The 18,183-nt window shown below is 42.1% G+C and overlaps 1 protein-coding gene across 2 annotated transcripts in view; it reads left to right on the top strand.

Annotated features, from left to right (window-relative positions):
* The window catches only part of PPM1B (protein phosphatase, Mg2+/Mn2+ dependent 1B), a 77,406-nt gene that overhangs the window by 45,379 nt on the left and 13,844 nt on the right, over positions 1-18,183 (top strand). For both annotated transcript variants that reach the window (XM_015422009.1, XM_015422008.1), the window contains exons 2-4: positions 1,501-1,622; positions 4,032-4,900; positions 7,144-7,261. In XM_015422009.1, coding sequence (XP_015277495.1) covers positions 4,055-4,900; positions 7,144-7,261 — 964 coding nt within the window. In that variant the 5' untranslated portion in view covers positions 1,501-1,622; positions 4,032-4,054. The remainder of the gene's footprint in view (positions 1-1,500; positions 1,623-4,031; positions 4,901-7,143; positions 7,262-18,183) is intronic.

The following is an 18,183-nucleotide window of genomic DNA, read 5'->3' as shown; positions in this document are numbered from 1 at the left end:
CGTATGCCCACAGGCCAGATCCAGCCCCTGCAGGGCTTCTATCTGGCCTGCGAGCAACTGGCTCTCTGCTGTTTCCTGTTCCTGCTTTCTGTTTCCTTCATCGCAGCTCCTTTTTCCCAGTCTCTCCTATTTCCTGCTTCGCAGAGGAGAGAAAGAAAGCCAAGCCTCCCGTCCCTTGATTGCCTGAGGGATCTTCCCCTCCTCCTCTTCCTCTAGGGAGGGAGGGGGAGGGGGAGGGAAAGATTTTTTTGTTATAGAGAGAGTCCAGTGGCATTTTTAAGACCAACAATGGTTTATTCCAGGTACAAGCTTTTGTGTGGGTGCAAACTTTTTCAGAGAGAGGGAGGAAAAGAGAGAGATGGTAAGAAATGCTAATGTAGCATTTTTTTTCAATTTTTCCGAAAATTTCGGTTTCCCCCCGACAAAAACCGGAAAAAAAACGGGGTTTTTTCCGAGCTTCAAAATTTCCGGAAATTTTACACCTCTACCCATGGCACTTGGAGAGATCCCCCTTTCCAGTTCTGACAGATGGGGGGAGGGAAGAAACCTAACAGCACAGCTTGCAATCTTTATTGGTGGAAGGGAGCAAGAGTCCAGGAGCACTTTAATAACTAACAAAATTTGTGGCAGGGAATGAGCTTTCATAAGTCACTGCTCACTTCTTCAGATACAGCTAGAATATCAGTCCATCTGTCCCTACATCTTGGAGAGTGAAGTGATTTCAGATGCCAAATGACAATAGCAGGCATTAGTAATGAGAGAAGAAACCTAAGTCTCAGTTCAGTCCAGGAGGATGCATTGTCTGGAGCTTCATTATCAGTAGCAATTCAGATGTCTCTCAAACTAATCTCCCTTTGAAATTCCTTTGTAAGAGAACTACTACTGTTAGGTCAGCAGCTGAATGTCCTGGAAGGTTAAAATGTTCCCCCACTGGTTTTTGAATGTTGGGGTTTCTAATAGCAGTAAGAAAGAGTAAGAGTCCAGTAGCACTTTAAAGACTAACAAAATTTGTGTTAGGGTATCTTCTTTTGTGAGTCACTGCTCACTTCTTCAGACTTACTTCCATTGATTCTTTGCATCCCCCTGGACTGAATTCTCCTGTATCAAATTGAGATCTAGGTTTCTCGTCTCATTTCCAGTACTAATATCTCTACTCCTACCTATCATATTGCACCTAATCCAGTCACGCCTGGTATTGCCATTTGGCATCTGAAATCATCTTTATAAAGTTTATATCTCCAGTACTTCATGTTACATTTTAGGGCACACATGGCCTGGCCTGACAAAGTGACATTTATGTCAGATCCGACCCTCATAACAAATGTGTTAGACACCTCTGCCTTAACCTAATGAGCTTATTGAGCAGATATGTTTCCAGTTGTTTGACAAATTTACATAGATTTTATGTAGCATTATGTTAATCATGACACTCAAAAGAATATTACAAAGATTTTAAATCTGTATATTTGAGGCACTAATTTTGACTTTCATTTCTTTTAGGAAATTCCAGATGTTGCATCCTATGCTATTTGAAGCTTAATCTCTTCTGTACCAGTTGGCGGAAGGAATGTAAACCTAACATTATAAGTCTGTGGAGAAATTGGCAGAGGTGCAGTTGACTGGTAAATAACCTTGTGGAGTTGAATGTGTTGGAAATTGTCTTGACCCAGATGTTTAACTCATGGGGCTAATCATATCGGGAAAGCTTACATGCACATAACAGTATTAAATATTATCCATTGTGTGTGAGAGAGTCTGTTCAGGTTCAAATTCTTAAATTTAGGTCATAATAGTACAGCATGTTGGAAGTCAGTTGCAATAGCACAATTAGTTGGCCTATGATACGTTGTGTTCTCTTACACAAATCGGCATTAGGATGTTGCCCAGCACTGCTTTAGGGATTTTGTCATAGCCAAGAATAGCTCCCATATCCTTCAGAGCTCAGTCAGATGGCTGCCTCACAGTTACAAAAGGAGCTTTTCTTGCTTTGCTGTATGCCGTACTTCTGTACACTGCAAATCTTGTCCCATAGAGCTAGTTTCGGCAGTTCCCTGGCAACAGGAGTTCCTATAGTTGCTTATAGGGAATTTGAGAGACTAAAGTTGAACGTGGACCTACAGATACTTGTGTTATCTAGTTAGTATATGAATACTTAGTGTTTAATACTTAGTGTTTTCAACTTACAATATAAATACATTACTGTTATTGTTTGAACTCACTATAACCCAGTGAGTTCTATCGCTTCTTGGCAATATTCCCTCTAAGCTATGGAGTCTTGTGAGCGAAAATTCTACTTTGTGAGCTACTGGAACACTGCTTCTCGGCCTTTTGCTAAGATCAAGTGTAGTACCCAGTGATTTCCAGTGTAATATAGTGGGTTTGTAGACTCCTATGTGTGAATTCAGCATGGCCATATGTGGAGTGATACTGGAACTGGATCCTGTTGCAGTAAACTCCTGCCACAAATCCGGTGTGAGGCTTTCATAGAGGCAAACTTCAACCATCCTGAAACCTCCAAAAAGCTGATGATTGAGGTTGCAGGACCTGTGTGAATAAAAAAGCTGCACTGCCTGGGATGCTACAATGAGGAAGGTGATCTGGGTGAAATTACTTGTGCCAGCAGAGCTCTCTTTGCAAATGTAGGGACCTTGGGAAGAAGGGGAAAGTGGTCATGATTTCAGCTGTTCCCTCTTTGTGCTGCAGCTTCCTTGGCAGTGTAGGTTTTTTGTCCATGCATGACCTGAAACTTTCAACATCAGCCTTTTGGTTACTGAGGAACAGGATGTTTGTTGCACTCACACTTAAGATTCAGACCACTGTTGTTTAGTCGAATTGGCTAGCACAGACTGATTTAACTCTAATTGTAGTTTTTGACCAGGTCAGTGGCATTTTGAGTGTTAGAATCATATTCTTAAAGCTGTACAGCTTAGTTCCTAAAGTACTTGGTGAGACCTTATCTTACTGTCTCTAGCCCAGTATCCTGGTTATAGAGTGAAAGTATTTGCCTGGGTTATGAGGTTGAATGAGAACTAGTATAAAGAATTTTGCACATAGGTAAGTTGGCTTCATTTATACAGATATGAGTCATAATGCTCACATTCATAGTCGTCTTGCCAGGAAGCTTTACTGTTGATCAGTGGTATTCTTGCCAAGGGCTTCAATAAAAGCCACTAACTCTTAATATAGCATTCATGTGGTATTCTGAGCAGGGACTTTTGAGTCTCCTCTTACTCGAGTGCATCATTGGTTCATAAAGCATAATGGGCGCTACTTATTTAATGCTCTTATTGATCTAAAATAATTGTAGTAATTTATTCTATACCTGTTGTGCCTGAACCAAAAATGCTTTTTATGTAATAGCTTAGATTTTTCAGGCCCATGTTTCAGTGTGCATGTTAGAAGGTACTGTGTTCTATGTTTACATTATCAATTTTTTTACTCGTTAAATGGTACTTAAAGTGCAAGGCTTCCTGCATCCAGTTAAATATGCCTAAATTCTGTGCGGACTGAGAGCTGTGTGCATTGAACTAAATGTCTTAAGACAGTCACATATTTGAATCTAGGAGACCACGAGACAGTCTACACATTCAGAAGACTTTTGTATAATTTCAGGCCATGGTGGGTGGAAAATAAGTATACTTGACTTGCTCTTCTGTATAAAAACAGCAACACAAGCCCATTTTTGAAAGAGAAAGCTATCATGTTGGGTGAGAATTCTAGGCCAAGATGTCTTTATGAGGCAGTATTTGTATACAATTACAACATAGTCTGGTTGTACAGTCCCTAGAGATCTGAACAACATATATTTCTGAAGATACAGATTGAATCCATAGGTGCTTATATTTCCTGGTTAAGCTCTATATCTGAAGTCTTGTCAGTTAAATTTCATAGCAAACTATTGTGACTTTCAAAAGCTGCCGTTTGCCATTGTTACTGTGGCTGTCTTAGCAAAGTTTGCTTGGCTATTTAAGGTATTTCTTGCATTTTGCAGTTTATTTTTTGTATTGATAGTTAAATCACTTGTTTTGCAGACTTCTTTGCAAAGTAAGCAAACATGGGTGCATTTTTGGATAAGCCAAAAACCGAGAAGCATAATGCTCATGGGACTGGAAATGGTCTGCGTTATGGGCTTAGCAGTATGCAAGGATGGAGAGTGGAAATGGAAGATGCTCACACAGCTGTTGTAGGCATTCCTCATGGCTTAGAGGACTGGTCCTTTTTTGCTGTTTATGATGGTCATGCAGGTTCTCGTGTGGCAAATTACTGCTCCAACCACTTATTAGAACACATCACTAATAACGAAGACTTCAGGGGAACAGAACAGCCCGGCTCTGCTCTTGAACCTTCTGTGGAAAATGTAAAGAGTGGAATCAGAACTGGCTTTTTGAAAATTGATGAGTATATGCGCAATTTTTCAGACCTTAGAAATGGCATGGACAGGAGTGGCTCAACAGCAGTGGGAGTTATGATTTCACCTGAGCACATTTACTTTATCAACTGTGGAGATTCACGTGCTGTTCTCTATAGGAATGGACAAGTCTGCTTTTCAACACAGGATCACAAGCCTTGCAATCCAAGGGAGAAGGAGCGAATCCAGAATGCAGGAGGGAGTGTCATGATTCAGCGTGTTAACGGCTCATTAGCAGTTTCTCGCGCTCTGGGGGACTATGACTACAAATGTGTCGATGGCAAAGGCCCTACAGAACAACTTGTTTCTCCGGAGCCTGAGGTTTATGAAATTGTAAGAGCAGAAGAGGATGAGTTTGTGGTCTTAGCTTGTGATGGAATCTGGGATGTAATGAGCAACGAGGAGCTCTGTGAATTTGTTAAGTCTAGGCTTGAAGTATCAGATGATCTCGAAAAAGTGTGCAATTGGGTGGTGGATACTTGTTTACACAAGGTACGTAACCTGTTCTTGTCATGAATTTCATCCCAAAAGATGCCATAAAGTCCCTGGATCTGCTGTATTGTGGCAAAATTAGCCAGTGGTTACAAAAATCTAGTAAAATAAATGGTAATTAGACTACTCTTCTGCATTTGTGGATAGTATCTTGTGATGCTTCAGTGAGGATTTACTCTGAGGATAAATTTACACAATTTCACACTTGTTAGGAATTTATGCCTTTACTGGATTTGGGATTTTTGCTGTATTGTATGCCATATTAAATTGAATTTTTTAACCCCAAGCCCTAATTTGTCATTAGTGAGAAAAACCTTTTTTCTTTCTGTGTTTGAGCAGAATATATAAAATGTCCATAAAAGATAAGACTACTTTTTTGGGGAAAGAATTGAATTTTTTAACCCCAAGCCCTAATTTTTTTCTTTCTGTGTTTGAGCAGAATATTTAAAATGTCCATAAAAGATAAGACTGCTTTTTTTTGGGAAAGGACAGACTTCTCTGTTTTACCCAACCCCAGGAATTGCTATGATGTATGGTTAAAAAGAGAGCCTCTAATTTATGATTTCTGAAGATTTTCTGGATTAAGTGTTAAAGTGATGTTTCCATACCAAAATATTTTTCAGTCTGGTATTGTTTTTAGGATACAGGTATTGCTTTCAGGATGAAAAGAATTCTAGTCTTGGGGAGGATGGATTGTTCACTTTCCCCTTCATTCCCAAACTCATACATTCCAGAGGTATAGGAGAGGTAGACATGTAAGGAAAAATCATCGTAATATTGACAAAATCAGAATCTGAATGGGTTTTTTCCCGGGAAAGTCAACTTTCATGGTGCCAATTTATCATATTTTGATTAACTTTCAACATTATTTCAGTATTCAGAATCCAAATGCAGAATAGCATGATGCTTAAAATATTCAGAATTCAGTGGTTTTTCTTGAGCACATCTTCTTGTGGGTTAATGTGAGAGGTAACAGTAGCATTTTTAGTACTGCTGATGTAAATTTATATTAAATTGCCTGTCAGGAAGGGATAAAATAATGTATTAGATGCCTGAGAGTCTAATAAGTCATACAGAAAAACATGGTTAGGACCAATCTATTTACATAGAACACCATGGTTCTCACAGACACCTTTCCTGACAGGTGTTTTTAGATAGTGGGTAGGGCTTTTGCCTGGCAGGGCTTCTGATCAGTGACTGGAGATCTAATTGGCTGTGCCACCATAGCACAAGGATCTTCACAAAAACTGGTGTGTGTGTATGCAGGAAAATATTTTTAAACAATATCATTTTAAAAGGCATCCTATTAACAGCTTCTGCCTGAAATGTTGAATAACTACTATTAGGATTATGCATGAACCTCACTCCTTGAGATTTTGTTGTTGGCGCTGCTTCATGTGGCAGCTATTTTATAGTTGGCTCTCCCTTATATGGCAGCCTTTTTTTGGTTGCTCCAACCAACCAGTGTCTGAATTCCAAAGGTGCTCGCAGGTTCAAAAAGGTTGGGGACCCCTGATATGAAAGATTCTATGTCTCTTCAGGAAACCTCCTTGAATCAACTTTATAAAGTACAATGGAGGGCAACTAGGATTATTAGGGGTTTGGAGCACAATCCTGATGAGGAAAGGCTGGAGAATCTGGGTCTTCAGTTTAGAAGAAAAAGACAGCTGAGAGGAGACATGATAGAAGGTTTTAAAATTATGCATGAGGCATATAAAGTGGATAGAATGTTTTCTCCATTTTCCATAATATTAGAACAGGGTTGGCACACATTGCAATTGTTGAGAAATAGATTCAGGACAGACAAAAGGAAGTACTGCTTTGCCCAACCGGTAATTAAACTGTGAAATTCCCTGCCAGTTGAAGTGGTGAAGGTCATGAGCACAGATAGCTTTAAAAGGGACTTAGATTCATGGAGGTAGAGGTCCCTCATTGGCTACTGGCTATGGTGAGTGAAGGGAGCCTCCATCTACAGAGTGGCAAACCTCTGAATACCAGTGCTGAGAAGCAGCAGCAGGAGATGCCCTCAGCCTCTGTGCCTTGTTTGTTTGGCCACTGTGTGAAATAGTATGCTAGACTAAATGGACCAGAGGTCTGATCCAGCAGGTTATTCTTATGTTTGTATGTTCTTAGTCCGAATTTCACCTTGTAAAATATTAACTTTGAATAAGCATGTGTTTTTAGGTGGAAAAATACAAACTAAATATCTAAAATATATACTGTTTTTTCCTCTCCAAATATAGGGAAGTCGTGATAATATGAGTATTGTATTAGTTTGCTTTTCAAATGCTCCTAAGGTCTCAGATGAGGCAGTGAAAAGAGATGCAGACTTGGATAAGCACTTGGAATCACGGGTGGAAGGTAAGCAATCACATTCTGCATTCAAAATTGTTCTCACAGCGTGAGTCAAATCTACACATAGAAAATTGAAGTGGCTTTAGGCAAAATTAGTCCACAATGCAGCCCTTGTGCAAATTGGAAGATGCAACCTTTGGGGCCAGGTGAAAGCCTGGCTGACTTCTTGTCCTTACTGCATAAAAGTTTTGGAGAAGCGGTGGCCCTACATTGTCCAGCACAGATCATTTGCACACTGGTGTGCAATTTGTGGTGTGGGGTGTTAACTTCTGTAAGTGGTTTTTAAGGTTAGGCTTATTGGCTTCTCCTGATGAAAGGTATCTCATGAAGCAAAGCAAGTCCTATTGAAGAGCAGACAAACTTGCTTGTTGGTCAGTAGTAACTGCTATCGAGTAATTAAGAACAGGTGCTGTATGTGCCTGCATAAGCTAAAACAGCTGCACCATTAACATCCTGTAAACTTTGTCTCCATGTAAATAGACAAGCTGAAAGATAAGTATTGGCAGCCCTGGTCAGATTGGTTACTCTTATTTTGGGGAGGGGGTGTTCGGTGCATGTGACACTCTGGATCTTAACATATTGCTTAACAACAGCTTATCTTTTAAACTCTGAGAACTCTGTGTCTACCTTTAAACAAACCCTCAGCTGAAATGGAAGATGAGGGAAAAAGTCAAATTAAATTGGCTTTCCTGGCCTCTTCTTGTAGTGTATTGTATCACATTAAAGTTGGTTGGTTTTCTTGTCCTCTCTTCCATATTTAGAAAAGTTTGTTAAGAGGTCAACATTCTGTTTACATGTGGAGAGGTTGTGATGGAGCCAGCCTCTAAGTTAGAGAAAGGCTGTGCATGCTGTCCTGTCGGACTCGACTCTAAATATAAGATTTGGGAGATGTCATGAGGAGAAGAAATGTGTTGGGATTCAGACAATTGTTTAATGCTATATCTTGGCAACAGGTAATATGTAGGCCATTGAGAGCAGAAATGGCTTGATTCTGTATTGTCTCCTAACTGGCTTTTTATTTATTGAACACATTTATTTATACCAGTCATTCTTAGCTCTTGCTCCAAAAAGTCAGATATAAAAACAAGTAAAATACAAAAGGTAAACTCTGATCACAAAACGAGATAGATAAGAAGTAAAACCAACAATTTAGAATACCTGCATTATAGCTATGGCCACCATGCATGTGTTCAGGGAAACAAGTACAGTGTGAGGCTTTTTCAGGAAACTTTCCAGTGAACATATCGTGGAATGTAAACTGAGCATTCTAAAATGCAAGCTTGGTTATACACTGCACTGAACAGGTCATTACAGAAACATCGCTAATCTTCAGTGGCTGAAGTATATCATAATCCTGCATTACTTACTAGTTGGATATATACAAGCAAGACTGACACAATACTCTTGAGGCAATCAGTGGTTTGTAGCTTAGCTCTTCGCTTGTTGACACCTAAGTCCTGAAATGAAAAAAATTGTTAACTTGAAGCCTAAATCCTGAAATGAAAAATTTGTTGTTGCTTTTTGGCCCCCCAAAGGGGATTTTTTATTGTATTTTCTATAACTAAACACTACATGAAAAAGAAGGGAAGGGTCTACAAACTATGGGATAAAGGAAAGTAACCTCCAAAAACCCAAGAATGGGTGTCATACAAACAGCTTTAAAAAGATTACATGTTTATATAACTAAGTTCTCATGCCAAACCATTGAACGTAGTCATCATCTTTCTATAAACTTCAAATCTATTGAGAAACTGCTCTGCTGCTTCTTTCTAATGACATTTTAATTTTGGGGAAGAGCATTTTTCCTGATCCCCCAAAACAGACTAAGAAAGGATGCAGACAGAAGCTTGTGCTCACTTCACTCACGAAGTCCAGAACTAGGTAGCTGAAGAGTGGCAAGTTGACCTTGAGGAAGACCAGCTGCTTAACTCTCCAAGGGAGCAGACATGAGCAATGTGGGCTGACGTCCAGTCCAGAATTATCAGTAGAACCCAGGCATTCTTCACCATGAGGTGATCCAGATTTTGGCCTGCTGGACTCGTGAGGAACCAAAGAAGGGGCACCTAGTCTCTCCTCTAGTTCCTCCAGCAGCCTTTGGATCCCTGGGATGAGCTCAGAGCCGGAACACTTGTTTCCCAGGCTCACCCTAAAAGACAGCTCATGCTGCTCCTTCTCCTGCTGCTGAGTCACAACAGCAGCTGGAGTGTGACAGCCTGAGTGGCAGACCCCTGCTGAGTGCCAGTACCTGCAGGCATCTCTGCAGGCGGCGCTCCATAGCAACCTCAGTGAAGAGGGTCTTGTGAAGTCTCTTCATTGCAGCATTGTAGTCAGAGGTCAGGATGGTGGAAGGCAGCTGTGGGGCAGGTCTCTGCACAGCAGGCCCGTAGCTACAGTGGGGCATTTCAGGGCTTGGCCCCCTGACTTCCTACCAAGGCCCCACAACTTCCATCTAGCCCAGGCCCCCTGCTGCTGCTACCCCTTCCCTAAGTATGGCTTGCTTCCACAACTGAATGTCAGTGCCCCCCAACTTATTTAAAGGCCCCCCGAATTACAAAATCCTGACTACGGGCCTGCTGCACAGGTGGTGGGAAAGCCACAGCCCTCCCCCTTTCCCCCGGGGCCCTGTTGCACGCCCCTCATGCTGCTCATTCTGCCCTCTTGGCCAGAGTCTGTCTTCAGGACGTTAGGTACCTAGCTAGCTGCACTACGACCTACCTGACTCACTAACCTTTTTTCAATCCCTCATCCAAGTTTTTGTTTTGTAAACGTACACCCACATAACCTTGCTTCACTGGATTTATATTTTTTTAACTAGTGACTTCCTGTTCTAAAAGATTTCTGTAAACTAACCTGAAGATGGAAATGAACCCTTTTTAAAAGCCTTAATGAACTGTGTTTAGGGATTCCTAATTGTCCTACAAGCAGAGCCTAATTCTTTTTTAGGAATTAAGCAGCTGCCTTCTGAATAATGGAATCCTGAAAGGACAGCCTAAAACACTGTTTTTCTAAAACCGCCTGGCTTCAATTGTTTCAAAGCCCAGAGTGGGAACTAATTTCTTTACAGGTAATCCATTCTACAATTATTGTTTGGAAACAACCTGGCCTCTTAATCACCTAGCACTAGCCTAATAAAGGAGGAACTAGCCCTTTACTGAGGTTTGTGCTGTGCTTTTTACAATTCTGACACATCTTTATTAAAAGCTCTTACTAAACCTTACAAGAAAGTGTTTTACAATTAAATGGCTCAGACCAAGAGGAGCATTACAAAACACTAACCAGTTAGCAAAGGAAAACAGTAAACCACTTCAGCCACTTCAAAGGAGCTGAACACCCCACCTAACCCTCAAATATTTAAGTGCAAACAAGAACTGACCCCAAGCCCTCTCCCCCTCCCAACACAAAAGCAACAGAACAGAAGAGCAAGCCTTTTAACAAATAAAAACAGCAGAAAGTAAAGCCGAACAAAAACAGTGTGTAAAATAGGGGTGTCAAACATGCAGCCTGTGGGCTGGATCAGGCCCTTGGAGGGCCCCAATCCAGCCCACAATGATCTGGCTGTTTCCTGCTTCATTTTCCAGTTCTGCTGCTGCTGCCATGTCACAGCTTGCTTTACCAATCTCTCTCAATCGCACAGGAGAAATAGATAGACAAGTCTCTCCTGTGAGATTGAGAGAGTCTGGTAAAGAACTGGCTGAGGCTGATCCCCCTCCTCCTCCCAGGGGGAGGGAGGGAACAGCCAGAGCTTGCTTCCTGGCTAGGCGGCAGGAGACAAAGGAAAGCCTTTCTTTCCTTCCACTGACTGATACTCCTAGTGGGAGGGAGGGAACATGGGAGAGCTTACTTTGCTGGACTGCCTCAATCGCACAGGAGAAATACCAAGCACCTTTAAGATCAAAATGTTTTATTAAAGGTATGAGCTTTTATGTGCCTCGCTACAGTGTGTGTGTGTTTTGTTGGGCTCTTTATGTCAGGGCTCTCCTGGGTGCAACTGCCTTTTCACTGCCTTCATGCTCTCATGATCCAGTCTTTCTTTGTAACAAAGCAATGTGAACTATTTTAGAGGATGAATAACAACAAGCCAGTGAGGTGGATTAGGCTGAGAGTGTGTGTGTCCAGACCAAGTTCACCCAGCACATTTCCTATGTAGGAAGCTGTAGTTCTTTCTCTGGGGAAGACTATAGTTTTGTAGACAAACACAATGCCCTCAGTCTGTGTCAGGATGCCTTCTCATGTTCTTGACCAGCATATGAAGCAGCTTATGTACAAAAGATTACAATGCCCAGCTATTTCACGTTTTTCCCTGGGTCCTAGGCTCAGAACACTGAGCATGAAATTTCTGTAATGTCAATAAATCAAAAGTAGGTTTGCAGCTTACAAATACACACCTAAACAGCATACTCAAGATTGCTACAGCACAGACATGATGCAGTAATTCAGAACAAACAGACATTATGATGCAGTAATTCAGAGCAAAAGCTGTCAGTTATCAGAAACTGTTAAATAGACAAAATATTGCAAGAGTGATAGTGTTTTAAGTGTGTTTCATTTAAAGTTTTAAAACCTGGCATTACATTTTATGACATGATGGCTTGGCCCAACAAGGTCATAACAAATGAGTTTGACACCCCTGGTGTAAAAGAACCAGAAAGTAAACTAAGCAAGGAGAGCCCCCCTACTAGACCAAAAAAGAGAAACTTGCACAAGATTGGAATGGTAAGGGGAAAACCACAGAAAACTAGCTTAAAAAAAAAAAAAAGCAAAGGACCACCTCCCCAGATGACCCCCAAAAAGTTGATAGCCCCAAATAGAACAGAAATGCAACTCAACAAGCAGAATCTAAAAGCAAAGAAATTGCAAGAAACCAAAGGCCTTGGGCCTCCCTCTCACACATGCAATCCAACACCATGCCCAAAAGACCACACAGAATAGTAAGAAAACTTGAAATATGTTCTCAGACCAGGTGATGGTCTTCTGCGGGCAGGTAGAGAAGTATCCTAAAGATTCTGGAATCCTCTGGCTGCAGCAGACCTCCAGAGCAGCAGACACTGCAGAAATCTCTTACAGTAATGGAATCTAGCTACACCCAGGATCTGCTTTTATTCTTTGCCGATGGTCAGAGAATCTGAAGCAAAGTTAGTGTATGAGACAATTGCTGTGATTGGGCAAAGAGTACAGTTTCCCTTAATGTGCAGTTCCATTTGCCTGTGAAAACTGCTTCCTCCCACCCCTTCCTGTTGCCTGGGAAACTTGGAAAGGGTGGAAGAAGCACCTCTGGAGGGCTTTAACTACCAGCCGTGGATATTCCCAAATAAATCCGAATATATTGGATATACTCAGGATCCGGTTTACCAGCTTTGCTTGCAATTCTTTATTTTGTATTCGGCTCAGTATATACCGGAAAAATACCAATAAGGTTGTGTTGGATATATATTTGGTTCAGCTATATGAAAGTATATTCCTACTTTAATCTGTGTGCTGTCTTCACATTTATAGATGTGATTTGCTAGCTGTCTCCCATTTAAAGATTGTGGGATGAGACTTAATTGTGGGCTGATGGAAGAAAGTGATGCTTGAATAGGCCAGAAAATTGAATAGCTGCTTAAAGCATATTCCATTTTTTGGTGCATACTGTGTCAGCAGCTACTGTGCCATAAAACTCTTAGGGTGCGGTCAGACGGCGTGCTGGGAGTGGTTTAAATTGCTCCGGCCCTGATGCGGTCTTTTTTAACCTGGAGAATCACAATAGCACTCACCTCCTTGCTCCGAATCGCTGCGCTGTTGTTGGTTTTCTCTGTTTGGGCATGCACACAGGCAGCCATCTGTGGAACTAAAAGTTTTGCACGTGCGCAGAACAGCGATTTCCTCTTCAAACCGACTCCTGTAACGCTTCCCTTTAAACTTTAAAGGAACACTTCCCTTTAAACGTTTACCGCCAAAAATGGCCTTTGTGAGATCCCGAACTCGTCTAAAGGCTAAAACTAGGCACCATTTAAACATTGCTTTTAATAACCCTGTGATGGACCTCCGTCTATGCGCACACCGCCAATGCTTTTTTTAAAATGGCGGGTGAAAATGCTTTTTTTTAAATGGCGGGTGAAAAGCGGAAGCCTCAGGCAGCTTTCGAGCGGGGAGGGGGTTTAAATCGGAAGTCGCTCGACACTGGAGGAGCGATCACACAGGGGGAAAATGCCGCTGGAACTGGAGAATCAGGAAAACACCACTTGGGGACCTGGTATCAAAATACTCCAGGTTAAAGCAGTTTTGAGCCGGAAAGCGACGGCTGGGGACGGGAGGCAGATGTCGACCGTGTGATCGCACAGATAAAATCCGTTTCTGAGGCGGGCCGAATGCAGACTAAACGGCCCATCTGAACGCACCCTTACTGTACCTGCTTACCTACCTGCCCTTTCCCCATCACTTCTCATTTTTTCAGTAGTATGCCTGATCACTTGTCTCTTTCCTCCAGGGAATCTACTATTTCCACCCATCATTTCCTTAGGAATTTTCAGCTCACATCTTATTCTACCTGTTTACTTCAGCCATCTTGATTTTTAGTCAGCTTTCTTGTCTGTCGTTCCAGTATTGTTTTCTGCAAACATTCTATCACTAAGCCCTGTGTAAGCTTTCTTCTTAAGCAGTCCTTCCTGTGGGTCCTTTCACTGCCTATCTTATCTGCTCTCCTTTCTCTCAAGCCTTAATCTGTTCTCCAACTAGGTACCAGCTTGCCCTTTGTCTTGTTTCTTCACCCTATGTCCTGTGTTACTTGGTTTCTGTTTTTACCCAGTGTGCTAGCTTCTGTTTCCTTGCCTGCGAAGTACTGCATCCTTGATCCCTGCATAGCACTCATTTTCTCTGGTCCTTATGTCCGGTGTGAGTTTCTTCCATCTAGTTTACTCTTTCACTTATTTCTGGAAACTGTACAGCTTTTTGATAATCTATTGCTGATCTATTCAACCGTGTATAAATGTTCCATGATATTTTAGTATCTCAGTCAGCAGTTCATAACATTTTACAGACTGGCAACATACATCTTTATACTACAAACTTCCCCTTTTCAGATTATTTTCTTCTCGTGTGGTTCATGTCAGTTGAGAGATGCAGACCCCTGTCTTCAAACTTGTAAACTTCAGAGGAGAGAGGTAGAAGAGATTGGATTTATACCCCACCCTTCACTACCTGAAGGAGTCTCAGGGCAGTTTACAATCCCTTTCCCTTCCCCTTCCCCTCCCCACAACAGACACCCTGTGAGGTAGGTGAGGCTGAGAGAGTTCTCTCGAGAACTGCACTTGAGAGAACAGCTCTGAAAGAACTTACGACTGATCCAAGGTCACACCAGCAGCTACATGTGGAGGAGTGGGGAATCAAACCCAGTTCTCCCAGATTAGAGTCTGCTCTTAACGACTACACCAAACTTGCTCTTATGATGACAGATGAGAGGGACAGGAAAATAGAATTGAGGGAAAACCGTGACACAGGTTTTTCTACCCCTCCTGTAGGGGAAGCATTCCTGTTGAAATATGCACATACAAACTGAGTCTCTTTGTTCTAAAGAAACATATTAAATGCTAAACCACAGCGCTGTACTATGACTATTATTGGCCCCGGTCACACGAGAGGTTTTGGGCCGGGAGAGGGCCGGATCGGGGGCGCAGCAAACGGGCGCGATCCCACAGCAACATCTGGGAAGCGTGGTGCGCCCGTTCCCGATCCGGCCCTTCCACCCAAAACCCCGCATCAAAAATAAACCACCTACCTAGGTGGTTCTTCAGGAAAGGGCGCATCAAGGCCGGCTGTGGGATCGCCGGCGCATCCTTCCACCGGCTCATCCCTGGCTCCTGGCTGAACTGCGCATGCTCAGACATGCGCAGTTCAGCAGCCTCCCCCTCCCGACTGTTGCTTCCTCCCCGGCATCTGATCGTGCCGGGGAGCAACAGTGCCGCGGCTCAGGGGATCTGTGGGATCCCGCCGCAGCGTCTCTATTTTGGTGCGGCTTTTAAAAGCTGCACTTTGCCCGGGGTTTTTCCTGCCGTGTGGCAGGGACCATTCTCTCTTATAGTAGTCTCTACTGGTTATCAGTCCTCTGAAGAGAAATCAGAAGTTTATTAATTCTATATGTCAAGTGAAAACCTTGTATCTCAGCCACTCATATTACTTTGTAAGATATTTATTTAAAATCAGTCGAATCACTCTGGATTAGTGGTCTCATGCAACCCACATGTGAGAGATTCAGAGGTGTTTGGGGTGTGCCTATCTTATATAGACCCAATTAAGTGATGCAAGTGATGCACTGTATTCTTGGTGCCTGGGGGGGGGGGGGCAACAGTGGGAGGGCTTCTAGTGTCCTGGCCCCACTGCTGGACCTTCTGATGGCACCTGGTATTTTTGGCCACTGTGTAAAAAGTGGTGGACTAGATGGGCCATTGGCCTGGTCCAACATTGGCTTCTCTTATGTTCTCTTAATTACATTCAGCTCACATGACTCTAATTTGGTCCCTTTGAAGGCATGATATAAATGCCTCTGGGCTTAGAATGAATTTTCCATAGGAATAAATTGTGGCAAACCTGTGGTCTGTTTGTTCTTCATATTGTAAGACGTACTTATGGTCATACAGCTATTCATACATTCACTCAGTCAGTTAATGCTTATTACAGTCAAAAACCAGCATAAGATCAAAACATATCTTAAAACTATCTAATACTCATAAAACTCAGAGCTCAGAATAGAAAGAACATTGCTGAAATGGTAAAAAGTACATTCTCATGCCTATTGTTGGTTAATCTATATCTCTAACAGGGTCTGCAAGTTATGTAATATATGAATAGTATCAGCTATTCTATTTTCTTTCTTTTTTTTAAAGAATGCTCTGAGGTGTGTTTGAAGTCTTCTAGTAAATGTAAATGGATGCCACAGCCCCAAGGAGCACAAGTGCATCTGAATATTTTGTGCGTTCCCCCAACAGAACTTCTGAAATTACTCTTTAATCTTGGCCTGACTTTATGAATTGCATGCAAAAAATTTTTAAAGGGGAAATGGAGAATGAATACAGTTTGTTCGCTTTGTAGTATTTTCCCGTAAACCTTTTCATTGCTGTTTGCGTGAAAACTGCCACAGCTAAATCTCGGAGATCAAGCACACCCTTTGTGGTGAGGCACTGAATTGCTAAATTCTGGGAACTGTTAATGACACAGAGAGATCTCATCAGTTAAATCAAGCTAAGGCAGATAAGCTTTCTCTTGCTTTCATGGGCCTCCTTTCACTGCTGACAGAGGTTCAAAATGGATACATAAGGCACTGAAATAGAAGCCCCAAGAAGTTCAATACTACCTCTTCTCTCGCCTCCCCCCATGTCCTGTGAAGGACTTGGGAATCCTCACTCGCTATAGATGCTAATATCTTGTGTATATCACCCCTTGTAACTATTAATTCAGCTATAATTCTGTACCTTTCTAATTGAGTCCACTGGTCATGTTTTATTTTGTATTTTCCTAGATTATATTCTTCATTAGGCAAAGTAGGTTTATCTGTCAGCAGTTAGTAGTGGTCATCTCCTGCTCATTGCCTTATTATGCCTTTGATGTATTTTATTTTAAGCTGACTTTTTTGTAACATCTCCCGCCTAATTTCTGTTTCATGCTTTTAGTATAACTGCATCTGCCCAATGCATGTATGTTCGCTTCATGCATCTGATGAAGGCTTACGCTAGAATAAATTGTTAATCCAGCAGCTCTGTAAAGACTCCTGTTTTTATTTGGCTGCTACAGACTCACACAGCTGTTTTACTAGAAGCCCCAAGATGCTTCTTCATGTTCTTGTGTGATGCACTTGACTTAAAAAAAAAAACCTTTAGACATTAGATTTTGGTCTTGTAAATCTTTGTGTGGATGACTGTGGTAATGTGAGGGTCTGTAGATACATTGGCCTATATCCAGTCATCTGCACAGAAGGCTGGTTTATCTCTTACGTCTCTCCATTCTTGCAACCCCTTTCAGAACGCAATTATTCCTGGGATTGCAGGCCCCTGTGTGGGCCCAGGTGCTGCAGTGGGGAGTTGGAATGAACCATTTCACCACCTTCTGTGTCTTCTGCCAGCAAAACTCCACTGATGAGAGAGAGAAGAGGGGTTACACCCCTTCTCCTCCTCACTGCAGTGCCCCAACCTGTGTAGCTAGTTATTCCTCCACAAAGTTCCCAACCCCAGGAATACTTCTGAAGGTCAGAAGGGGCTGCCAGAACTAAGGGGAATGTGGGAAAACTCCATGCATGTGTAATTGAATTGACCTATTTTTATGGCTGCTGTTGAGTGGTGGTGGGGTGAAGGGTTTTATAATTTACTCTTTCTTGAAGAAGTGGGGAGGAACATCAGATTGTGATATAGTATAATTGTAACCATTTAAAAGGCTTTTAAAAACTGATGGAGAATCTTAGGAATTTTAAGACACCTCTAAAATGCATCAAGGAGATGATCCAGTCTCTTGCTGTGTGCCATCTCCTGCTGCAATTTCTGCTCATTGTGTAGAATTCCCCCTTACCAGCTGCCCCATAAAAAGCTCTTTGATATGCATGGAATTGTGTTAGCCAGTTGCCACAGTGCTGCATGCAGAGGGGAAGAATAGGGGAAAATACCAGGCTGTCTTAATTCATTTGGTGGCCTTCTACCTCATGTCTAGGTAACTACTTTTAGCAGTCAGTGGGATATATACAGAACAAATAGTGAGTTCAGTATTGGATATGGAAATAAGCCCATGCCTATCAGTTACCAAGAGAATTGGGAAAGAATGTTTACAAGTGGCATCCAAACTAAAAACTGATTACATAAGCCGTGGCCCTTTCGTACACACCCAGGGGCATACTGATCACTGCTTTGGGGTCAGGAAACAATTTTTCTCCTGGCCAGTTTCGTGGGAGATCCTGGAGGTTTTTTGTCATC

This window comes from Gekko japonicus, unplaced genomic scaffold, assembly GCF_001447785.1.
Source record: "Gekko japonicus isolate JY-2015 unplaced genomic scaffold, Gekko_japonicus_V1.1 scaffold128, whole genome shotgun sequence".
In the NCBI taxonomy this organism is placed as follows: domain Eukaryota; kingdom Metazoa; phylum Chordata; class Lepidosauria; order Squamata; family Gekkonidae; genus Gekko; species Gekko japonicus.
Note: the sequence above shows the minus strand (reverse complement) of the source record. Positions and strands in the feature narration are given on the sequence as shown.